At 40.1% G+C, this 26,392-nt stretch overlaps 1 protein-coding gene across 3 annotated transcripts in view; it reads left to right on the top strand.

Moving 5' to 3' along the window:
* The window catches only part of glceb (glucuronic acid epimerase b), a 52,494-nt gene extending 26,496 nt beyond the window's left edge, over positions 1-25,998 (top strand). For 2 of the 3 annotated variants that reach the window (XM_057339851.1, XM_057339840.1), the window contains 4 exons: positions 4,196-4,310; positions 13,708-14,213; positions 18,910-19,149; positions 22,161-25,998. In XM_057339851.1, coding sequence (XP_057195834.1) covers positions 13,718-14,213; positions 18,910-19,149; positions 22,161-23,185 — 1,761 coding nt within the window. In that variant the 5' untranslated portion in view covers positions 4,196-4,310; positions 13,708-13,717 and the 3' untranslated portion in view covers positions 23,186-25,998. The remainder of the gene's footprint in view (positions 1-4,195; positions 4,311-13,707; positions 14,214-18,909; positions 19,150-22,160) is intronic. The other variant, XM_057339858.1, reaches the window with a different exon arrangement.
* Positions 25,999-26,392: the final 394 nt, after the last annotated feature.

The following is a 26,392-nucleotide window of genomic DNA, read 5'->3' on the forward strand; positions in this document are numbered from 1 at the left end:
GCAGGTGATTTGTATGGTATATGCTTTAGTTTTTTTTTAAGTGATTGTGTTGTGGTGGTACATTTTACAAGTATTACCATGCTTTAGTTACAATATATACACTAAAATATGCAATATGCAGATGCACTACAGCTCCCCCTGGTGTCTTCTATAGAGATGTGCAATAATTGCGATGATCTGAAACCATCGCGATGAGGTCAAACAATCGCGATGAGACGATTATTTAATAATCGTGACAGCCCTAATGTCACCTATTAATGCAGTTAACTCCTAGGACTTGATTTATGTTTGACACACTTCATAGATCGATCGATTTGATGGCAGAATGTTCAGTCTTGACTAGTCAAGTCGTTCAATGTGTCATGTAGTTGACTGACACAGTTTTAAGGTTTGGGATCCTTCCTGACAGTCAACAACTAGAATTTGCTCAAATAGGGAGCGATGCGGTTGTGACGCGCATACGGTGCAGTGTGCACATTTTTGTAGATGCGTCTGCGCTGCATCGAGATGGAAAAATTTCAACTTTTCAGAGTGCCGCGCGTGCATTGTGGAGAAAGTCACCCAAGTCTGTTGTGTCCGGTTTTAAAATGGTTCAGCTAGTTTGTCCCCAACTAAACCAGTATTATCTGGACTAACTAGCTGTTCATGCCTGACTCTAGAAATCACTAGTGCTTCAGTGCAGTTTAGTTTACAATTAGAGCTTTAGAAGAATTTAGAGCATGAAAATATACCGTTTTACATACAAAATTACTTGAAGAAATAAATGAGCATTTACACACACACATTCAGGAAAATAATTGCAGGTATATTTTCTTCACTCTATTAAATTATTATGGTTGGACTTTTATAATAGAAGAATCTCCAGTGCTGGACATTTTTACTCTGTGTACAAAGTAGGACAATAAATACTTAATGTTATAAATACTAGAATGCACACATTAATATGCACACATTAATACTCTTTAAACTAGAACTAATGTAAATATTAGCATTTACATTTATGCCTTTGGCACATCATTTGATCCCAATGGACTTGTGCACTATTCAAGCTATATACAGTAGCTATAGCTAGTAGTAAATATTTAGTCGTGACTAGTAATCCAGGTTAAAGAACTGTAAATAAAATTAACTGTTGGTAAAAATGTTGTGGTAAAACCATTTGGTTTTGCTAGTTCTGCTCAAAGTAATCCTCATACAGGTGGTAACATCTGCCACAATTTCCTCATGTTTGTCCAGTGGGATTGTAGAACACAAGTGCATATACTGACAAGAATTGGGATATGCAGTCACGCAAAAGAATTGCCTTGTGGAGGCAATGTACACTGCCGCAAGCACTGTAATGATATCACTCAGGGCTTGACATTAAGCATTGTCATGGGGTTAAAAGAATACTTTACTACCAAATAAAATTTCCCCATGTTTTACTCACCCTCAAGGCATCCTAACTGAATATGATTTTCTTCTTGAAGAATAATGCAGTCGTATAATACAATGTATAATTTTACTTCCAAGCGATAGAACGGGAGTGAATGGGTGTTGACTTTTTGAAGCTCCAAAAAGTGCATCTATTGATCAAAGAACTGCTCGACATGGCTCCGTGGTCTTAACAAAGGTCTTCTGAAGCAAATTGATGCGTTTGTTTAAGAGAAATATCCATATTGACAGCGATATTAACGTTGATGTCTAGCTTCCATCATCTCTTGAATGCGCGTAAACCAGAGGCTTGTTTTTCCGGCAAATGACGGTGACGAAAGCTCCCGCCAGAGTATACGCTATCCTATTGGAACAAAACGAAAAATGCAGCATTCGTCACCGGAACTTATGACATGCCTGCGTCATCTGCCAGAAAAACAATTTTTTGATTTGGTAGTAAAGTATCCCTTTAATGTCGAGCCCTGTCACTAATGGTGCAGGTGCACACATTTTTTGTGTGGACATGTAAACCATGCATGTGCTTCAGTGTGCAGTTATCTTTCAATATGTGTGGAATTTATAAGCTTGTTCACTTCAGAAACACAAATTTTGTTCAGAAATACGCTCTCCGTTTTATGAAATAAATGATCATGAGACGTTATTGGATGGAAAATTGATCCTTAAGTATAAAGCACCATTGTGTTTGAATTGTGGATGTACGTTGGTTACACACCTATTTGGCCCAGTTGTTGTGCAGTGCTCCGATGGTAGAGCATTCTGTTCGCAGTGTTAAGGCATGGGTTCAGTTCTCAGTGATACCTACACATACTAATTAAACTGATGTATTTAATCTTCCAAATCCATAAATGTAAATATAATGTGTATTAAGACCCCATACAGTATATGCCCTTAGAACTGGAGGAAGCTGGATTGCACATGGTGTGATGGCAGACTGAGCTTTGGTCAACTTCTCATGGCACATTCGATGGCCGCTGGGTTGATTGACAATGATAAAGTCACACTTCCTGAATCCACAGCCCGCTCGGTCCGAGCTGCTGTGATTTGAGTGAGAAAGTAGACATGAAAGACAAGGATTTTAATAGTGTCTGCCGACAATCCCCCTGCGGACAGCCACACGTAAATGAGGTGTTAACTATAGCGCAGAGATGCGTAGATGATACAGTGATTCTCAGACAGTCTTTTTAAACATTCTTATGTCATCTTAAATAGACAAAGTGAAAAGCATCTGAAAAAGAATAATTGAAAGGGTTTACAGTTGGTTCTACATATGATTTACAGCTAGTGTCTGTATTGTCACTGCAGGGGGTTTCTATGTCTGAGGTTTTTGTAGACCTTTCAATAAAAAAAATTAGTCTTTCAGTTGTTAAACAAGATTCATGTATTGTAAGCACCACCATTACCATTCTCCATTGTTGGAGTGTTTAAGTACAGCTATAAATATATTTTTTAAACGTCTGTTTAGCGAATGCTTTCCACTGGTTTACCTTGCTCGCAGGTTTAATTTGTGTTGGCTTTTTTAAAGGCCCGCTTTTCTGAATCATCAGTTATCCACACTTCTAACGTGTGCACCTTCTACAACGTCTAATAATTCCCGCTGTAATATTCTTTTCATGTCTCATAATATTGTCACATTGTGACGAATGGGGCCCTTGTCAATGGGGCTTGTATCCCACGGAATGTTATAAACTTGCTAATATCTGATTTAAGCGCTTCGTCAATATCCATTTTATAAAAAAGATCGATACCCTCTTCGCAGTGTGATTTAGTGCAGTTTTTAATTTAACAAGCCTCTCCTTGGGTGCGAGAAGACTGTTATGGTGGAGATTAATTGTGGGGCGAGAAGCCGCAGTCACTCTCCACACACTGCGGCTGATGGATCGTCACTACATTAATGACTGGGTTGTCGACAAGATTGTAAATTCATCATGAGTGCTATTACTAATATGTATTTGTTTCTCCTCCATCATTTATGGTCTATTTAAAGCCTGTAAGTCAGCGTGCCTTGACGTGAAACTGTACTCGACGCCTAGGCCCAGTTGCGCCAAGGCAATTTCATTCTCGTGCGACAAATTTTATTCATTGATAACTGCTCAATTAGAATAGGTTTGTAATGTCCTACAGCAAAACCGCCTCAACCAAATCACACTGCCACTAAGATAATTCACTGACATCTGATAGCAGGGATAGTCATCCAAAAATGATCCATCATTTACTCATCGTCATGTCATTTCAAACCTGTATATTCTTTCTTTCAGCGGAACACAAAAAAAGAGATATTTTAAGGAAAAGTGGTTAATAAACATCATTTGTTACCATTAACTTCCATTGTACTGACACAAAATATCTAATTTCCAGTCATGTGTTTGGAACACAAAAGATGACGAAATTTGTATTTTGGGTGAAACTATCCATTTAATCTGTAGTTTGTATGGCCTGTGTCTCCTCTGGAATCTAGCCTTGGCTGTTAATAATCTGATGTTTTATCAAAGAGAGGCCGAGGTATGGCATCAACCAAACGGCAATGAGCAAACAAGCTTGGATGTTGTTAATAGATGCTATCTTAAATTCTGCCACCATCCTAGTAGAGATAAGGGCTCAGTGATAACTTGGTCATCAAGTTGCAGAAAATTGGTTTGGAAAGCATGCTTCGAAAGAAGAGTTTTTTTATATGTAAGAAAATATTGTTTCACATTTTTGCTAAATGTTTTCCCTGTTCCCACAGTACACCTTGACTAATTCCTCTTTTCTGCTTCTGTTTCAGGTATGACGGACTACTCTGAAAAGCAAATCAATAAATGAAATGGTGCAGGGGACCAAAACTATGGCATAGAGCGCAATGACAGCGCAGTCAAACATTCTCTAGTGAATGGAGCTGGGTAAGAACAAGAATCAGTCCTGTTTGATACAAACTTTAAAGGACTCATCAAATGAGCACTTTCAACAAGTTGGTATGATTTATTAGGGTCTTCATGAAATGTCTGGAACATATTTTGCTTAAAAACACTCAATGGCTGTGTAAACAAAACCCTTTTTGCCTCGTCAAAAACAGCTATGCTCACAGCAACCCATTTTGGTGCATGTCTCTTTAACTGATGAGTTACAGCGCACCCCATCCCCCTTCCGTCCGGCGTGTCAACACAACACACGTGTAGTACTGCCATGGCAATGGTTTAGCTAAATTATGTTTCCTGAACTCCTCTGCGGTTAGTTTAGTTTAGTTTTTAATGTCTCAAATCATTCGTCCGGAGACTAAAAAATCCGTCACAGCAAACAACGCTCACGTTGTGTGTGTTCGCCTAAAATCCATGGAATGCCCACCTGCAGATCTCAGCGGAATTACGTGGATTTTAGCGCTTGTCGTTGATGAGTTATAAAGTTACACACACAACGTGAGAGCATAACTAGTATGCTGTGACAGATTTTTCAGCCTAAGGACGAAGGATTTGAGACGTTTAAAATGAAACTCAAAGCAGTGTTCGCCCCTGTTCATTAGCAAAACAAACAGCTTGCCGCAGCTGAACATATTAACGCACATAATGTATTAACATACATACAGCTAAACTCCAAGTGCCCATTTGCCAAATAACATATAAATATAGAGTAAGTTTAACACTGGCTTTGAATGTTCTATTTAGCCTGTGACTGACTTGGCTCCCTTTGCTATCATATGCTAACGTTATCCTCCTATATAAACGGTACATGTACGTCAATAATGGGCAGTCGTGGCCTAATGGTTAGAGTTCGATTCCCAGGGCCGGCGGGTAACGAATGAGGTGCCCTTGAGCAAGGCACCTTACCCCTACTTGCTCCCCGGGCGCTGCAGTGAAAGCTGCCCACTGTTCCGGGTGTACGTGTGGTCACCACTTGCTGTGCGTGTGTTCACTACTGGATAGGTTAAATGCAGAGGTCACATTTCGGGTATGGGTCACCATATCTGACTAATAGGTCACTTTCACTTTCTTTCACTTATTCAGACTGTTGATAAATATTACTTGCATCGGCAGCGTTGTCTCACTCAGTTGGTCTCGATCCCTCTTGAGGAACAACTTTGAAGCTAATCCTGCTTGTAATGTCCCAGGTTGATAAAGCACTCCGGCTTGAAGTGATTCGCGCAAACAAGCAGGTTTTTACTTATGGTTTCTGAGGGATTTCCACTAAAAATAAAATAAATCCACTCCTGTCTAATCCGAGGTTAGGACTCTGTGCAGCAACTACATTGCATGTTGTCCACGAACTTTAGCCATGGCGTCACGTACACCGCTGTCGCTTGTGAAAACAACAATGGCGGCAGCGCCGTGGGTGGAATTGTGTAGATTAAGGGGCGGTAATATTATAATAAGAGCCTGCGTCTACGTCACATCAGGAGCGAAATCTGAACAGCTCGATTTCTCACATGCTTGCAGAGAAAGGCTTACCAAAGCAAAGTTACTTGGATCTTGTTTTTCATGTTTTCTGGGTTGCTAGATGCTCCGGGGACCCGATTATAGCACTTAAACACAGGAAAAAATTGACTTTCATAAAATGGGTCCTTTAAAGGGATAGTTCACCATCATTTATTCACCCTCATCTGGTTAAAAATCTGTATGACTTTCTTCTGTGGAACACAGAAAGAAGATATTTAGAGAATGTTTTAAAGGTTTTCTGTCCATAAAATGGAAGTCAATGTGGCCAGTGTTGTTTGGTTACCAACATTTTTCAAAATACATTATTTTGTGTTCTGAAGAAGAAAGTCACACAGGTTTATAATGTGGAAGAATTTTCATTTTTGGGTGAATCTTTTAAAAGCCAGCAAGCAACTGAGGGTTCAGATTTACTAATAGTAGATTGCATTAGTCATTATGGGATTTGAGATATTGCACTTGTGTTTTTTAATGTGCGCCTTGTTAGTAAATCACCCGCAGAACTTTCTACTCCCATCAGCGCTTTTTTGAAAATTGCGCTCTCGTGCTATTTTGCCCTGTTTAGTCAATCTAGCCCTAAATCTCTACGGTGTTGTCCACGTTTTGGATACATTCATCACCACCATCTTAATTTACTTACCACAGATCTAAGCTACGGAACAAGCAATTCTGCACAGCGGTAGACTTAGCCACAAGTCGATGGAGAAAAGGACTTTTATTACTTTGTATTTGTCAATGAGTGTAATAAGTGCAGTATTTAGGCTGGATGGTGGGGTCTGATTAAGCTTATGCCTCATATCTTGTCAAGTCATCCATGCAGGAGACTATAATGAATCTGCTGTCATTCTCTCTGTCCTTTTTTACATGCTTCATCTACTTTAGCCTGTTCTGAGCTTTATCTTTTCTCAATCCATGAAGTCTTATTCAGTGATTAAATCACTGGTTGCAGAGTCTCTGTGTTGTTGGCCGCTGGTACATGCGTTTCCACTGACTAAAACGCCAGAATGTTGTAACTGCTGATGTGAGTGTGTAGCATGTATGGGAATAGACATGCAGAATTTTGTTTTTTTATTGTCTGGTGGGTTCTGAGAACAGAATTGAACTACTTAAATAATGAATTCAGCATCATCACAAGATTCTTTTGATGCAGCAGTGAGACTGTATTCAAATAATTAAAACTCATAGCAGTCAATGCACACATATTAGGCTTTTAAAATGCTATGGATTCAGTTGTGTATGGTGTTTCTCGACAGTTTCATTGGGTACATATTTTTTTGTGCGGCCTACTTTTGTTTTGCCTGTCTTGCCAGGCTCTTGGTAATTGCTGCATCATTGCTGCTCATTTGCATAAAGTTCAGAAACGGTCACCGTCACTTATGTTTCTGGAAATTACTAGCTTTCCTTCAAAATTAATGACATCCGGTTGCTTTGTCACTGAAAATCACTGTCAGTCAAGGGCGCCCTTATACAGTATAGGTAACTGTAGTATATTTTCTATAGGGCTGTTTGTGAACCGTTTGGGTCGTAATGGCTCTATCAAATGGTTTGCTTCCTCATTCATTTGATAAGAAGTGTTTAATCCCTGGTTGGCCGTTAGATCGTAAGCTTTTTGGTAATATAACAGCTATAATCCCCTGACTGCTGATGAATTGGATGAGGGGCATTAGCTTCAAAGCAATTTCTCCTGACCCACTGCAGGAAGAGATATTCCCGTTTTATTGCCTAGCACTCATTTAAATAGGGCATTGACAAGTAAATTTGGTTCGGCCGGTTTAGATTTTTTTCGATACCTAATAATAAGTAGGGCTGTGCATTTAACACATTAATTATAATTAAAGTTTTACGGAAAATAAAAGCGATTAAAATTTTTAACTCATTTAAAGCACCCGCCCCAGACATAAGTAGGTCATCTTACATTTCATACAGTTGACTGGTGACAAATATAATGCTGGCAACAACTTACTGCGTGATATGTAACATACAGAATACTGCAAAAAGAACCTAAAAAGATATCTGCGCAAAAATGACCCTAAATGAGCTTTTGTCTCATATTTATTTAATTATGCAATCTCACAAGCGCAATATCATAGTAGTGCTATTTTTGTTCAGAAAATTACGCGTGCACGTCATGTTGATTTTATACAACAGTTAATTAAATATTAAATTAATTTAAATATATATTTTATAGACAACATTGTCTGTTTTCCTAATTTTTCAACGAATATATATAAAAAATATAAAGCCTCAGGAGAGGTTAGCGTCTCTGAGGAACACACAGTGTGGTTTCATTTATAAATGAATAGTTTCTTGAGCGAATCAATTGGGTGAATCAATTAATCAGTGGCTCATTCATAAAGAGTCACAGATTCAGTGAATCTAATGAATTAATGGCATTTACAGCCACCTACTGGCAGTTTTTAATTATTCCAAGAATTTTAACTGTATTAAAATAAACAAAGTAAAATAATAACAACAATACTAATAAAATGGTGATAGTTTGCCCCCCCAAAATTCTGCTTATTTACATTTACTTACCCTTGTGTCGTTTCAAACTTGAATTACTATTTCTTTGGGGAAAATGTTAGTAACCAAACTGTTTTGGTCTTAATTATAATAATTCAGCTTCTGAAAAAATAACAAAATTATGTCCGTTTTAGCTTCTGAACATCTGAAGCTACTTTCCGTATTGTCTTATTATGGCTTTAGATGATATTTTGGCCCCAAATGCGATGTGTGATTAAGTGAGTACATCATGTAATTAATTAGATTAAAAAATGTAATCGCTTCACAGCCCTAATAATAAGTAGTGATCATTTACTTTCATGCTATCATCGTTACATGTCTGTAATAACCAGGCTTTAAATAAGATGAAAAGTTTGTATTTGGTCTGCTGGCATCAAGCAAAGCCAAGGGTGGTGGGTTAGATTTCCAGCAAATGCATAGATTGGTTAAAAAACTGTTTACTCCTCATGCATCCAATCCAATTGACTGAAAAATGCATATTTGTAAATTTATATGATATATTATCTCTCAGCATGGCTTCCCATGGTATTGGATGCCCTTCACATAATGTGCAAAGAACAAAACCAAATGAGACATGTGTCACAACACCAATGAGGTGTAAATCCGGTCAGATTGTTACCGCTGAACCTGTGTGTACTCGGTCCAACAAATCCATTTAAAAAATGTGAAATCCATTTGCGGCTTTTTGTACAGGTGTACAGATACAGTTATTTCTGTGTAGAATTTTTTTTCTGTCTGTCTTTCTGCTATTAACTTTATGGTAGTGTTGTTAAATGACAGATGTGTGGATTAAATAGTGTATTACAGCCTGGATGAGATCTTTCCAACACCTGCTCTTTGATCGCCTTGCTGAAGCCACCTGTCCTGTTGTAAATCGGATCTGTAGCACTGCCACATTAAACCTGAAATAAAGTTGTGCTGCACTTGAGCCTCATGCTTGTAATATTACGGCGGCAAATTAAACAGTAATTTTATAATCTAACCTCTAGTGGTGTTTTTGCACACGTTTTCCATAACTGCCGTTTTGTTGATATGGGAGTTCTCCTGCGCTCCCTTTCTAATGAGAATTGGACTAAATTACATCCAATGCAGTTCTATTAGCCTGTCAACAGTCCTTATTATGGGCTGCATCTGTTCCATGGGGGGAATCCCTCTGATGGGTTCTAGTAGGCAATTTCTTTCTCTCTAATGAGCTTAATAATGTAGTGTTTTCATACAGCAACTGCGGCCATCAGTGTGTTTTCATATTATCCGTTTATTTTTTTCATTCATTTCCACTCCTCCTTTATCTGCCAGGTCTGGTGTGAGCGAAAAGTCAGTGAGCTCTATTTGAAGCTGTCGATTGCCCATGATTCATGCCGCATCTGATCACTTGTGGCAGAGGAGTGCAACTGTCAGGAGTTTAGTTAGAGCTGACACACCTGAGCTCAAACACATGGTCTGTGTCTCAGTTCTGCCCAGAGGACAGTAGGCCTGTGCTATTTCTTCTGCTGCTGGCAGGTCAGACTATGGCTGTTTCTCAATTCCAAGAACGCAAAGAATGGACTAATGTTCTCGTGGAGACCGGTCTTGCTAGGCAGCCTCGGAAGAACGAACTTGGATGGACGCACCTCAGTGACTTCTGGGACTTCAAACGGGTTCCGTATGCGCACAAGGCTGCATCCTTGATATCAAGAACACATCCGGGTACTTCCATGCGTTCTCTGTTCTTGTGTTCTTGAGTATTGGAACCGAACTTTGGCGGTTATTGATGACATTGAGCGAGAACACGAGGACACAAGACCGCTGAAGAACACATATTGAGAAACGTTCTTGAGTAGTGTGTTAACGCCTAAAGATGACAACACCTGAACCTGACTTAATGTATTAAGTTTGTGTGAAATTATTTGATTGTTGGTAGCACTTTACAATTAGTTTGTATTTGTTTAGATTAGTAAATGCATTAACTAACATGAACTAACAATGAGCAATATAGTTTTCACCTTGTTAATGTTAGTTAATGTAAATACAATTATTCATGTTCGTTCATGTACTGTACATTAACTAATGTTAAAAGTTACACCGTTTGATTTAAAAAAAGTATTCGTAAAATTAACATGAACTAAGTTTAATAAATGCTGTAGAAGTATTGTTTATTGTTATTTCATGGTAGTTTGCTTTATAATCTTTAATCAAAATATAACTTCAGCAGAAACATCGGCGGTATTGATAGTTCTTGATGCATTTCTCACACAAAGTTATTGTATTGTCTTTTTTCTTTTTATCCAGTGATTTGGTGCAGCTGGTTGCTTGCATGCATGGGCAATTGGCATCTACAATTTCAGCCAGGGGGTGATACGAGTAGAGACCTCTGTGTAACTGTACCTCGGAGACTTGTTGTTCTTACGCAGAACCCTTTTGTGTCTGAATAAAAGCTTAATTTCGTTCATTTGTTTGGCTTGACATGCACAATGTGACACGTTTGAAGCCTGTGGGGTTTTTTATGCGTTTTATTAATTAAAGCGCACGTCACTTCAAAATGCAGATGGATACTGTTGAGTCATTATTGACTTTCCTCAAACAGCCCCCAGATTTTCTTTATATACGTTTCACAGTGGATTAAACATACATATTATTAAAAACCCTGCGGTTAAATTTGACAGTTTATTTGCAGTTTTACATTTTCATAAATCCAAAGGCAATAATTAGAGCTTTCATTCTCATTATCCCAATTGATCGTGAAAACCGTGACTTGTGCTACTGTCCACAAAAATAAAAAATCCCTTCCGCACTCATTCATCAGGGGGCTCCAGGTCTTCACGGCATTGTCTGGTGTTGCGTGAAGAGCCTGTGGCAGGCCTGAGTAGGGAGGACAGGCGTGCGGTCTCGGGAGCAGATCTGTGTGGGTTGTGGTGACAAATGAGCTGAAAGCTTGGTATTCATTTCATCCGGCTCTCCTGTGCCAGCCCTGTACCCCTTCACTGACAGCCTTTCATGTGTTAACAATACATTCACTGTTCCCCAAGCCCAAGGTGACAGCAGGAGACCGTAGGCTGGGATGGGTGCCACCTAGGACAGGCTGGTATGATGAAATGTGTCAACAGGTAGAAATTTTGTATTGCATTTGCAAATTGAAATGGATTAGTATTACATAGTAATACTAAAACACAGAGTCGGTGAAGAAGAATTTATTAACAGATGTGATATGCATATATCAGCTTAGTGTTTTGACAGATGATTTTTGTTCCACTCATCCCTGGTGAAATGCGCATGTAGCAGAGCAGCGTATACTCCTGTGGATATCAAGGTCTTGAACCAGGTAGCGGAATAGAGCAGAATATGTGGAGAAATCAATAGCGGCCTGCATTAGATGAAAGGGTAGCTCATGAATCAACGTGATGAGGATGCAGACAGGGCGTGGTCAGCAGGTCGTCTGGACGACTCCGATCTAGTGTGTATTCTGATGGTTATTTTTTTGCGGAGATAGATGTGCTTGCTTTGAAATTCTGTATTCGAGAGCACCGCATTTAATGAGAAGTCAGCTTTCCTCCAAGGAGCTGCTCTCGCGTGTATATGGCTGCTGTAGCTATGGGGACAGCACATTGTAAAACCGTATTCCTCGCTAACTCCTATTACCCACCCTAAGCCCTCTCTACGGAAACCCATTTCCTTAAATCTAACATGGTATGATGCTCTCTAGGACGAGGTGTACTCTTCCTTTAAGTCCGCTGTGCCACTTGTTCAGAGAAGGGATTACATCCTTGTTCCTCCTGTTTTTGGTTTGATCTCTGGATAATACCGAGCTCAGCCATATCTCCTGCATATTAGTGGATTTGAATACAAATTATCCCTGTAAACAGATACACTCTGCGCCGCGGTGGCCCGCCCGATACAGATGCTCTGTCAAAGAGGCTCGAGTCAGGTGACCCACCTTCAACTTCACATGACGCTTTCCGAGCACGCCGCTGAATCTGAGTAACAGTATGTGAACTCGGTCTCTCTCCCGGCGAAAGCCGAAAAGATCACATTATTTATAGCCTCAGCAAACGAGATGAACTGCTTATCTTTCAGATGCCGGCCTGCTCTGCGGGCTCTGAACGGAGGGTGCGGAGAGTGAGTCGGCAAAGGAGAGCCGAGTCAAAATGAAAGGGAGAGAGATTAAAAAGATGGAGAGCAGAGGTGGAGAGGTGGGATTTAAACCGAAGGAGTGGGAGCGACTCTGTTGCCCTGATCTTTCATAGCAGCATGCTTTTCTGATCTGCAAGGTTGAACTATGCGAAATAAGGCTCCAACCTAATATATAATGCAGGTGAGGCCGAAAGCGTGGATGCACTGCTGCCGTTCATCACATCTTTGCTGCTTTTTTTAGGGTAAGGTTGTGATATTTGAAGTCTGTGGCTCTCATAGTTTGGGTTGATGGATGGAGTCCATTGTAAAATTGATGTGTTTTCACTCTCCGCTGACCTTAGCCTTAGCTTCAGCTTCAAAGTGGTGTGGACTGCTAATGATGGCATTGGCGTGTTTTCCATGCCAAACCCAGCGCAGTAATTGGCTGTAGTGGAGAGCTGCGCCTTTCTGTTTATTGATTTTTATTTTTTGCAAGTAAGATGAAGTGCCAAAGAGAGATGATGTGATATGAGTGAGAGCCTGCTGATTTGCGTTATGAGCTGCGTTTACAAAGCTAATGTGATTTCTCTATGTTGTACAGAAACCACAGGAAGCGAGTGCTATTTAAAGAGAGAATATTGAAATATTTTTTTCTAAGCTGTTTATCCCTCATAAAAGAGCATTAGATGCTATGTAGACTGCTAGTCACTGCAGCCAAATTCAGATGGAGGGGGCAAATTTGGCACAATATAGATTACTGCTTCTGACGCATGATCTGTTCAATATAAATCACGATCCATATTTTCACAAGCTGAGAAACTGTCTCTAATATGACAAAAGATGTTTTTAGATGAAAGTCTGAAGACACTCAGAAATGGCAGAATAAGAAATAAATGGTTTTGACATTGTTTGCTGTGGTTGCGTTCGTGCATTGATCGACTTTGTTTAGCATAAAGCTCTCAAAATTCATAGCAGCACTGCGCACAGTGGACACATTTCCCCAGACAGGTATTGAATTTCTCTGACGCTTAGTTTGATTTTTCACGCATGGGGAAAATATTGACTGGACCTTTTAAACTCCATGTAAATATGCGTAACATTTAGTCAAACTGAAATACAGATTACCTGCCACAGTTTAAATCTAATGCATCTTGATGGTTGTTGAGAGAGTCATTGTGCTTTATTGTGGATTCTAGTTCATTAAGAAAAACATTGCCATGGTTATAGAATGTATGTTAAAGTCCCGTGTTTGTGTGTGTTATAGGTAAGCAGCGATGATGCGTTGTCTAGCAGCCCGGGTTCACTACAAAACCCTGATAGTGATCTGCGCTCTCCTCTCCCTGCTCACGGTTCTTCTGTGGAACAAATGCACGAGCGAGAAGGCTCTCCGCTTCCTCCCTCGGCACCCCCAGCCACCTCCCAGCCCTAAAATAGACAGCCATCCACAGCAGCCCCAGCCCCCTGAACCTCCACCTGTGGTGGGCGGAGTACGCTATGAAGAGATTGACTGCCTGATCAATGAAGATGTCACCATTAAAGGCCGGCGAGAAGGCACCGAGGTGTACCTGCCCTTCAGCTGGATGGAGAAGTACTTTGAGGTGTACGGGAAGGTGGTACAGTACGACGGCTACGATCGATTTGAGTTTTCACACAGTTACTCCAAAGTATACGCCCAGAGAGAGCCTTACCACCCCAGTGGAGTCTTTATGTCCTTCGAAGGGTATAACGTGGAAGTGCGGGACAGAGTGAAGTGCATCAGTGGTGTGGAAGGTGAGATGGTTTTTCTCTTTTACTTCTGATTGATCTCATCCGATCATGACTGCTTAGTAGTGTTAGTGTTATTTTTTCCTGAAGCTGTATACACCTGATATCTGTCTCAGGGTTCCTGTTACAAATGGTCAGCTGGGATACATTAGCATACACCTCTGGTGACCTCTCTTGTGATTGGATTTTTGAGGGTCTGATGGTCTCAGAATTCACAACATGCATAACTCATAATGGCAATAATAATCATTGTGGCACTGCATGTTGAGATGAAAAGTTGACTCACCTTTGCATTTTCATATTGAGCTCACCACATACGTGACTTCGAAAGGGATGTTTAACAGCTCAGAACTTGGATGTGCATAATCAGTGAAATATGGTTAAAGTTAGGGCTGTCAAATGATTAATCACGATTAATCGCATCCAAAATAAAAGTCTGTATGTAATATGTAAATATGTCTGTGTACTGTGCATATTAATTTTGTATTCATAAAAACAAACATACATGCGTATATCTAAGAAAAATATAACTAAATTTATATGTAATTTCAATTATTGGTAAATATAAATAAATACTGTAAATAAATAATGTAACTATTTCTTATGTATGTATATGTGTATGTGTATTTGAAGAGTTTGGATCCAAAATGATAACTCCGTTTTTAAATATTTTCAAAAATCATGTTTTTTATTATGTTATCATGTTTTTATTGTGTTTTATTTTGCTGTATTTTTAGAGAGTTATTATGGCTTAAATCAAAACAAACCAACTTCAGTTTAATTGATATTAATTGGAATGCACAATAAAAAAAACATGATTTTTGGAACCAAACTCTTCATTTGTTTATAAATACAAAATAATTATACACAGTACACAGACATATATTATGTAAACACAAACTTTTATTCTGGATGCGATTAATCGCGATTAGCTAAAATCTTTTAATTTATTTGCTTTTCCAAAGCTTTTTCATATTTGGCAATACTTGGTAAAGGCTGCAAGTTTCTTCAGTCTAAAGTTTCTTAAATCTCTTTGTGCTGTTTGATTAGCTTACCCATAACTACTGACCCTTTAAAATGTGTCGCAATTTTCTTCCGTTCTCATTATCAGGATTCTATTAAATGCATCACAATAAAGCAGCACTCAATTGTGGCACGTCGGTGAGAGTGAGAGGCAAAGTGACCTGCCTCATCTCTAACACAACATGTTAGTGGCCATTAATAGTCATTTTGTGCAGTCCGAGAGGACTTTCTTGGAAGCCAGGCTCAAGTGATCAACATATGGCTCTTAGTGAGTAATGTCCCCTCAATGGACTTTACATTAAGCAAATGAAAGTGGGATTGATTCGACTACACCACAAGAGTTTATTTGATGACCTTAATTGTACCAGAGAATAATTTTATGCTCATATTCCCATGTGTCTTCCATTGAATGTCAATGAGAAAAAAGTCAACCGAAGAGAGATTTAAAATAGTGAACATTTCCATATTTCATTTCCAAGGACAAGCATTTCAAAATAGACTCCATGAAGGGGCACAAGATCATCATTGTGGTCTCAATTGTGTTCTTCAACCAAGTCTTTATCGGTGTCAGTGATCCATCACTGTGTCTATAGCATGACAGATTTCTTTCAACCGTTTCTTGCATTCTCTATCTCTTCATCGGTCTGTCCATCTCCCTTTCTCTCTCTATTTATCGCTATCGTTTTTCAAGGACCGTCCTTCAGCAGATGGGGTTAAGTGCCCTTTTAGAAACATTGTGGGGATAGTGAAGTGAACTCAAATCCCAGTAACAGTTCTTGGATCACCTCCATTTGAGATCGAACCCTTATCCTCCGTGTTAACCGTGACCGTACAGCTTACCATAACCATATGTAAGCTATAAAAAAACCGCAAAGCTTTGCAGTACTCTCCAAAGCGATGAGAGCCTCACCGAGTCCCTTTTGCCATTTTATATTCTGTTCTTTATGAGACTTGGTAATGAAGTAATAAGGTCGTAGGATGTATTGAAAATGAGGTTGGTCTGATCGATACTGCAGTCCAAAAAATAATGCTTTCCAAACCACCACATCATCATCATTTACTGACTGCGAGATCTTTACCATCTTAACTCAGTGGAGTGCCTCACAAGATACAAATACCAAACATTAAACAGAATATAAAAAAGATAAAATCCATCGGAAGGACATTAAACAAATCTGATTATTTATGTGTGCATTGGGATAACAAATCCCAAGCATAAACAAAATCCTTTACACATGAGAGTCAATGTAAATAAATGCAGAATTGTGGCACAAATTTCCTTCACCACGGAGGTACTGATTGGCATTTGGGATTAAACTGCTTTCTACTTATTTCTGGCAGAAGCTTTAAAACACGAGTGGTATTCAGATCTTGTTCTATGAGCACATTTCAGCGTGGGCATTCAATAGCCCAGTTTTTCATGCCACCTCAAAAGAAGCACATTTATACCATAATCCTTTGTGACAGGTAGAAAAATGGGGTTGTCTATGAATTCTCAGTTTTTGTGGCAGAACAAAAGCAAGTTTGTACCATTCTCCCTGCTTTTGTTTCCATTCTAGCTTGCTCTGTTATACTCGTGTTGATGTGGAGCTTCTCTCTGTTCTGTGAGCTACAAAGAAGCTCTGTTGCATTAATGACCGCGTTGGCTGAAGGAGCCTGTAGGGAATCATATGAGGTTTGAAGCATTGCCTCCGATTCTCTACCGGTATCCATGGAATCAGAAGACAGTGCTGATTCAAAGCACAAGTGCAATATGTAAGACCAGGCTCGTGTCTTGTCCAGGAATCTTACAGTTTGGTGTGATGGTCGTCCGGCCTGCGTGCATTCAGCTGTGCTGATGATAATCATGCTATAATCGAACACCTGGCAACTAATTGCACTTTTTAAAGGTTATGTAAATGCAAACGACAGTTAGGAGTTTGTTCGTCTCGGTGTATTCAATTTGCCGTGGTATAAAAATATGCTCACATGTGTTGTTTTAGAGAGGTCGCAGTAGCACACACACACACAAACACACAAAACAAAGATTCATTCGAGGTTCTCTTCCCCTCATTTTCATCGTGGCCATCAGACAGAGAAAAACAGCATGTTAAGCTCAGAGGTAATAACCCACATGAGCCTGCGGCAGTGTGTTGGAGCAGAGAGCCTGTTATCAGACGCAGCGGACAGACTCATCAGTCTCCACGAGGCAGCTGAAGGAGAACGAAAGGGAGATGAGAACGGAGGGTGGCGGGGAATGAGAGCTCCTTTTCCCTCCTCCTTCACTTTGAGGGATGGTGTCTCCTCCAGCAAAGAATCAGAGTGCTTTGAATAGAATCTAGGACAGAGAGCGTCTCCACAACGCCCATCTGCCTCCTGATACAGGTCCCACTTAGAGCCGGTAGCTCTTCTGCGTGAATGTGAAATAGGGAGGCAGTCTTGGTGCGTTTGTCTTTTCTATTGCCTTGTTATGTCTGTTTAACCCTGCATGTGGTTTTTATGTGTATGTTTTTGGATAGATTCTTTAAAGCCAGCTATAAACCAGCAGCGTGGTCGCTGTGTTTTGCCTGTGGCTTGATTTTTGTCATGCCAGGCTGTAGAATAGATGAGTTGTGGTTAACCCAGTGAGACAAAGTGAAGGGGTAAATGAAAAGCTTACTGACCTTCAACTTATAGCATTTTTGTCTGTGCCATCAGCACATCCTCAGACTTTAGACACCAAGGTAACTGGTGCTAAGTAAAGAATATTTGCTCAATGGGATCAAACTAAGGGTTTTACTCTCCTTTTGTAGGTCTCTGGTAGAGCCTGGCTGATGGAAGGTTAATGTAGCTTGTTAGTGAGTAATCTTGGTACGCTGCTCTTGGTGGATTTCAACAACTGTGGATAAGCCATCATTTATCTTTCAAAGCGGTGGTCTTTTGTTAGGAATGGTTTGAACTGGGGTTGGTTTGTATCTAGAACAGCATAGTGGTGTTATTTCCTTATTCAGGTCCTTACAGAAGCATTGTTGGAGTGGTTAGTGATATGCTTAACAAAAATCTTATTTTATCTTATTCAAGTCAGATGAATTCTGTGTTAATGCAGTTGCATTACTTGGCAACTATAAACAGACTAAAGAGTAAAAAATAGGTTTCTGACTTATTTCTTCATACTACTGTTTTTTTAAAGGGGGTTGCAATGTTTATTTTTATTTCACGGTAAAGCCACAACACAACCTACATTGTTTTGTTATTTATGCGTTACTTTCAATACGTACACATCGTGTTTGATTTGCTGTTGTTATATACTGTACTCACCCTCATGTCATTCTAAACCTGTATGAATTTCTCCAGAAGACAAAAGAAAATATTTTGAGGAACGTTAGTAACCAAAAAACATTGGCCCCCATTGATTCCATTGTATGGACACAAAACCACAGAGGCATTTCTCAAAATATCTTCTCTTGTGTTCTTCAGAAGAAAGAGTGATATAGGTTTTGAACGACACTAGTTAAAACAAATGATGACAGATTTTTTGTGTACTTTTTGTTTTTTCGTCTTTAGGTGGGACAATATTAAATGCCCAATAATAAAAATGGGCCTTTTGTACCAGTTTAACAGTGGCTCTTTAAAATAAAATGGGTACACTTTACCAATAAATTAAAAATAAATGATCTCTCCTAATGTCATAATACTCCTTTCCCCCCCCCAATTTCTGCAGGAGTACCTTTATCCACCCAGTGGGGCCCTCAAGGGTATTTCTATGCCATTCAGATATCTCAGTATGGCCTGAGTCATTACAGCAAGAACCTGACGGAGCGGCTGCCCCATGTGGAGGTGTATGACACAGCGGAGGAGAGAGACAGCAGGTCTAGCACATGGAGTGTCCCTAAGGGCTGCTCTCTCACCCGAGCCTACGACAAGACCAGAGCCACATCAGTGCGACAGTTCAGCACTGCAGGTACACTGACAGACATTGAGCTGCGTGCCTTCTGTCATCCGTTTTCTTTCACATTCTTTGGTTTTAGTTTTACTTCTCACTTTTACTGTATGTATTCTTCACATACTGTATTTTTTAAATTTTCTCTCCCTATCCTCACGCTGTCATCACTTTCATCTCATCCTGTTATTTTCTGTGCTTTTGCTGCAGTACTTTACCATGAACCATGGAATGTTACATCCTTACATTTTGTAGCTCCTCAAACAATGATCATTTCTAACATCATCCTGCTCTGCTCCTCTAAGCATGCACACAAGTACCCACACTAACTTCAAACACTTTTTAGTGGGTCAGTGGTGTATACAATTTTTTTATATGACGGGTACCTCAGAAGTAAACTAGTTTCAGTCCAACTTCTAAGGCACTATTACGTCACGGTTGATGATCTTCAAGTTTTAATGCGAGCTTGAAACGAAACCAATGGAATATGTAAAGACAAAAGTGGTCATTATTTTCTGTATAAACAAGGTGAGAAAAATTCACAAACCACTGAATTGCAGCTATATCTGTGCTTCCTTCAAAAATCAAGCAGATGGAGGCATCACAGTAGATGGGATGTACAGTTGAGCACAAAATTATTCATGGGGTACTTTTTATCCAAACCAATCTTGAGTGTTTGCTGCTAAAAAGCAATTTTTTTTGTTTCATCTGACCAAAGAACCCATCCTGTTTGAAATTCCAGTAATGTTCTTTACTTTTCAAATGTTCTATGGTCTGACCAAACTAAAGAAAAAGAGCTTTTTAGCAGCAAACTCTCAAGATTGGTTTGGTGCACGCAGGGATAAAAAGTACCCCATGTGTAAAATGATATACATTGCTGTAACGTTAATGTTTGGGGACTAATTCTCTGCTGGAGATTCTGGATATCTTGTTAAGATAGATGGCATCACGAAACCAAATAAAAAAACAAAACCTGACTGTCCCTGCTAGGAGTCACGTAATGGGCCAAGTTTGGATCTTCCAACAGGACTATGGTCTAAAAACAAACATCAAAATCAAAACATAATGGGTCACTGAGCACAAGACAAAGCTTCTGCCATGGTCATCCCAGTTTCTTTAGAAAATGAGTCGGGAGAACTGAAAAGGAGAAGCACTAACGTGCAGCTGGAAATCTGAAGGGTCTGGAGTGATTCTGGATGAAGGCATTGTCTCTGATCTCTTGTCAGATGTTCTCCTAACTCATTAGGCATTATAGGTGAAGACTCAGAGCTGTTATCTTGGCAAAAAGAAGGTTGCAAAAAGTACTGAATAAAAAGGTGTGATTAATTATGAGTAATGTGTATTAGAGAAAAACATTTATTGCATAATGAGATTCACCTCCTCATTTAAAATTCTTATTCTCTAATGAAAAAAAAGATCCAAAAGCTTAATGATACAAATGTATTTGTACAGCCTTCTTTTATCATATTTACCTAGGGTATGAATAATTTTGAGCTCAACTGTAATGTGAATGTTGGATTTGTGTGGTAAGAGCATTGCGTTAACAACGCCAAGGTCGTGGGGTCGATCCCAGGGAATTGCACATACTTAGAAACAAATGCATATGGTAATGCAATGTAAGTCGCTTTGGATAAAAGCGTCTGCCAAATGCATAAATGTAAATATATATGCCTTGGTATCTTCGTACCTCAGGATCTTGCATAATAATGCAGCATTTTGAAGGTTTCAGACACACCCGGCTGCTGCTTAGCATTGAGCTAATCAATAGCCATTACAATTAGCTAGGCTGTTGTGCTGCCAGGCAGTAATTGGAGTCATCGCCCAGAGCATTGATTAGAGCGGCGTCCGCTAGGGCACGCTGGGTCCAAGGCTCTAGCCGGATGCGCTCTCCGTCCTCCATATCGCTGCTATTGATGCGGGGGTAATCGGTGCAGGACAGCACAAATCCACTATAGTCTCTGCATTGCCTTAAGTAATGGATTTATGAGTACATTAAATAGTGATGGTGTTTGAGCCAAAATGTCCTCTGGTCCCTGTCTTTACTTTCTTTTTATTTGCTTTTGTCCCCTATACCTTCTCTGTCCTATTTTCTCGCTATAATTCTGTTGATATTACTTTCTCTCTCTGGATTTTTTCTTGCTCACTCATATTCTTTTGGTTTTTCATAGCTCATTTTTTGCTCTCGTCAAAAGCCAACCCAGAGCTTGGTGGGATGGGAGATTTGATGTTAACAATGAGAGATGACTGTGGGATGAATTGTTGAATGTGCGTTTCGTTAAAAATAGAGAGAAATCGCTTTGGTTGAGAGTCGGAAAACTGGATCTGCTCACTGCAAGTACTGCAGTGTTTTCAGCAGTATTCTTAAGGTGAAATTAGTTTAACACATCGTCTAATGCAGTGGTTCTCAACTCTGGCCCGCGAGATCCATTTTCCTGCCGAGTTTAGCCCCAACTCTGATATAAAATACCTGAACAAGCTAATCAGCGTCTTTAGGAATAGATGCGTTGAACTTAACGTGCCGTTCCGCAAATCTATCATCGTATGACATTTAAGTACCGCGATAGCGATTCAAGTGCAGATTGCTCGGTATGCATTTGAATCGCTCTCGCGGTACTTTAATGCGAAATGCCAAACAATCTGCGCAGCCCAACATTAAGTTGAACGCGTCTGTTCCTGAAGTCACTGATTAGCCTCTTCAGGTGTTTTATCAGAGTTTGGGCTAAACTAGGCAGGAAAGTGGATCTCGCGGGCCAGAGTTGAGAACCACTGGTCTAATGCATTGTTTTCATGTTATCGTGCTCTGAGCCAGGCTGCCTGAACTTGACAGTTTAATTAACCCCAAGAGAAAGTGACACACCAAACATTGTTTCTTTCAAACAACCCCTATCATCACTGCTAACAGGCACTTATCATTAGTGTGTGTGTACTTGTGACTGTGTTTGTGATTCTTTGTGCGTATGTCACTGTAAAAAAGCATTGGAGGAGCTTATCTTGCACCTGTCGTAACATTTTTTGTTCTTTCATCTTTCTAGAAAACTCAGAGGGAATCTCACTTCCTCTTGGCAACACAAAAGATTTCATAATCTCTTTCGACCTGAAGTTCACATCTAATGGTAGCATCTCCGTTGTCTTGGAGACCACAGAAAAAGGACCTCCATTTGTTATCCACTACGTCACTACCACTCAGCTCATTTCATTCAAGGATCGTGACATCACCTATGGAATCGGCCCTCGGACTGCTTGGACCACGGTCACCCGTGACCTTCTCACAGACCTCCGCAAAGGCATTGGGCTGTCCAACACTAAAGCGGTAAAAGCCACCAAGACCATGCCTCGCCGAGTTGTAAAGATAGCGTTACACGGCTATGGCTCAATAGACAATATCACAATCTCCACCACTGCACATATGGCTGCGTTTTTTGCTGCCAGTGATTGGCTGGTGCGCAATCAGGATGAGCGTGGCGGTTGGCCCATCATCGTAACACGTAAACTCGGGGAGGGTTTCCGTGCTCTGGAGCCTGGTTGGTATTCTGCTATGGCACAAGGGCAGGCTATGTCTACCCTGGTGCGCGCCTATCTGATGACAAAAGATGACACTTACCTGAAATCTGCGTTGCGTGCCACCGGACCTTTCAAACTGCCCTCGGAGCAGCACGGAGTTAAAGCTGTTTTTATGAGTAAATATGACTGGTACGAGGAGTATCCCACAATTCCCAGCTCTTTTGTCCTGAATGGGTTCATCTATTCCCTTATAGGCCTGTACGACCTGGCACAAACAGCGGGGGAGAAACTTGGACGGGATGCCGGCCAGCTGTACAGCAAGGGGATGGAGTCCCTCAAGGTTATGCTGCCCCTGTACGATACGGGGTCGGGCACCATCTATGATCTGCGCCACTTTATGCTGGGCACCGCACCCAACCTGGCTCGCTGGGACTACCATACAACGCACATCAACCAGCTCCAGCTGCTGGGTTCTGTTGACAACTCGCCCATCTTCAGGGACTTCATCAAGCGCTGGAAAAGCTACCTGAAAGGAGGGAGGGCCAAGCACAACTAAAGCAGAGCACAGAGCCCCTTAAATCTCTTCAGGCTTTCAAATCCTCTTCCTGACTGCCACCGCAAGGGCCAGAGGAGGCCAAGTGTAAGACTGCTAGCCACAGTATGCAAAGGGGAAAAATGACTGAACAGTCTGGTAGCCCTCTGATGTTCTGTTTGAGAAGGTGATTGCAGTGCTTCTTGTGTGTGTGCTGAGGTTTTAATTAGAAACAAACGCAGCTGCTTGCAGCATGTGTCTAGATGAGGATGGAGGGCTTTGGTGTTTAATATTTAAAGCTCCAGATCCGCAGGTTTCTGTGAGAAATGTGTCTGCTGAGATTTGCCACATTTGGGCACGCTTCAGTCGAGAAGAGGCGAGTGCAAATTCAGCTTTCAGAAACTTCTTGCAAAGTAAAGCTCGGTACCTAATTAATCTCCAGACAGACGAAATACACAGTTGAGTGATTGTAGAGAAATCAACATTAGCCACAATAGATATTTGATACGATGTTGTTAGTTTATGAGCAGAGGAATGCATATAACCTACAGGGAAAATGCTGATGATGTCCACAAGTGTAGCATCGGTAGGTTTCAGAAATCAGGTAGGTTTACTCGGTCAAGTTGACATTTGGAGGGACACATGACACCTCATGTTCAACCCACACTCTGATTCACTGTCCACAGTGTCCAGTCTCTATAATGCTTCACATTTGTGGGCTGTCACTAATGTGGCCCAGTCTGTACTGTAGGGCACTTGATTGGTGTTTGCAGCAATTACATTTTTTTTTGTTATTAGGAGGAACATTCTGACACCCCCACTAGACTGATAAAGCATGGTGTTGAGCAGAACCTTTTTCTTTTATAGAAATTTGAGGAGCTTAACATGTTTTTGTTGGGTATGATGTTCAAACGTCATGGTCGTGCACTTTACTTGTGTGGCATGCATGTGTGTGTGGTGAGGATGCCTTTATAGAACTACTTGTGAGGAATTAGCATTTCACTTCTGACATCGATTCAGTATTCTTTATTACGTTAATGAACAGTTTTTAAAGGAATTGTCAACTTTTTTGCTGATTCCAGTGATTTTGTAGCTATATCCATTACCTTTCTTCCTCCCCATTTCATCTAAATGTTTTACAACTGTTTGTTTTCTAAAACAACGTCTAACTCTTTGTTAATGTCAAACATCAAATTGGCATTATATAGTGCAAAAGAAGGGGAATATGGAATACTTTCTGTTGAATAACTTGTATCTCAGTCAAGTAAAAAATCGTCAAAAATCTAAATAAAAAATCAAAAGTTTTTCATGGATTTAAAAATAAAAACGATGATTACTTCAGCTATAAAAAGCTAAATTATTTCCTTATTTTATACCAATACCATCTATCTGGTGTTCAACAAATATCTCTCCACATCAACAAATTCATCGAAACTGCTTCCCAACTACTACAGCCAAGTGTCCAAGTCTGGAGGACAAAACATTTTTCTCATGTTAAGAAATGCTTTTGTAATGCTGTTTTGATGATTCAGAGGATCCAGCCTCTGGACCTCAGCAGTTAAACCTCCACCTGTCTAAAGTATGTTTATCCTAATCTCACCTGACCCCAGAAACTGGTGTGGAGATATAATCCAATTATCTGGCAACCTGCTGCTCAGAATCCTCTCAAACAGATGTTCACATTCCAACGTGGGCATTTGGCTTTAGATTCTGTTCAGAAAATAAATGGCAAGCAGACCGAGAAGAAAAATATGACATTTATAAATGTCTGACATCAAAGCTTCTGGTTTGTTTGGCAGAGACAGCATTTAGAGGTTGCGCTATTCTCTTGAGGCATACGTCTGTGTTAACCCATTTTCCCTTGAAAAAACATTTGTTTTCCCATGAAAATCAGGTTGCTAGTCTCACAGACACTGATCTCACAAATAATACTATGCACATCTCATACTTGTCACTTATGGTGGATAAAAATGCATTATAAGGGACAATGGTGTTACCATGAGTGAGCCCACGTTTTGTTTATACCAAAGTCTTCACATTTGTTTTGTTTTTTATCTGAGACTTTTGTTTGTTTATTGTTAAAAATGAAAGACCATAAAGCATGTCGTTCTTTTTTCTTTTAAGTTTGGAAAGATGTGGTTTGAGGATTGTTGTGGGAGTGCTATATATGCCTTCCTCTGAGGAAATGCCTTTTTGATAGCGTTTTATTTTTTTGTTGAGTCTAGATTCCTATAATACGGAGTGTGTAGCGAATGGAACAGGGAATATTATTAATCACCGCTGTCTATGGGAATGTGTGCAACTCTTGATGTCGAACTAACGCTCAGTGCAACATGTATCAAAAGGGAAAAGAGAGAGCTGGAACAGCGTATTCTGTTCTTTGAATCCTTGTTTCGAACCAGCCTCCTTTTGAGATGGGTTTGCATTCGAGTGAATTCCTTGGAGTTAACAACATATAAAGCACAACAGTAGTATGTTTTAGTTAATTTATTCTCATCTTTTTTAATGGAAACATATTTTGCGCTCTGGACAATGTGCAAAACCTTCCTCTGAAAGCAGCTTTGAATGAGGAAATTGTTGTGGTTGATCTTTTTCTTTGATCTTTTTTTGTTTACTGCCCTTTACATTCATGGCTTATGAATTGACATGCGAGGCGTGTTTCATGCGTATGCAATAAATGGTTGAACTGGATCGCTGCACACCCAGAGGTTGTACAGACTTCGCAAAGGAAGCACAATGTGCACGCGCGATCGTTTTTATGCAGGACAAATGTTTATTAAAGTCTTTGTGATTTAAATTGCTTTTTTAAAGTTGTATAAATAAAGGCATTTCTTTTTCTACATACATTTGTGTACCGTGTTTTTTTTCATAAATAAAACATCCGTCGTCTGTTTAACTTCTGTATTCAGAGGTAATGTGGTGTATTTTTAACTATATTTTTATGGCATAGCTCATGTTTGATTAATTTAAGATGTCCTGCTGTTCTGTGTCTGTTCCCATGTGGTCACTCTCTCACTCACTCTCTCTCTCTCTCTCTCTCTCTCTCACTAGCTGAGCAGAAATGACCGGAGTGCTCTACAGTGCCTGAGGCTGGTGGACTACTGCTTCACCCTTCAAAACGTTTATCTCCGACATCCCCGTTCACTATAATCCCTGTACTGTTCTTTCCATCGCGGTCACACATATAGACACTAGTTTAATTAATAGCTACAGCCCCGGGTCTGTTCTGGT

The sequence above is a fragment of the Triplophysa rosa genome, linkage group LG1 (genome assembly GCF_024868665.1).
Source record: "Triplophysa rosa linkage group LG1, Trosa_1v2, whole genome shotgun sequence".
In the NCBI taxonomy this organism is placed as follows: domain Eukaryota; kingdom Metazoa; phylum Chordata; class Actinopteri; order Cypriniformes; family Nemacheilidae; genus Triplophysa; species Triplophysa rosa.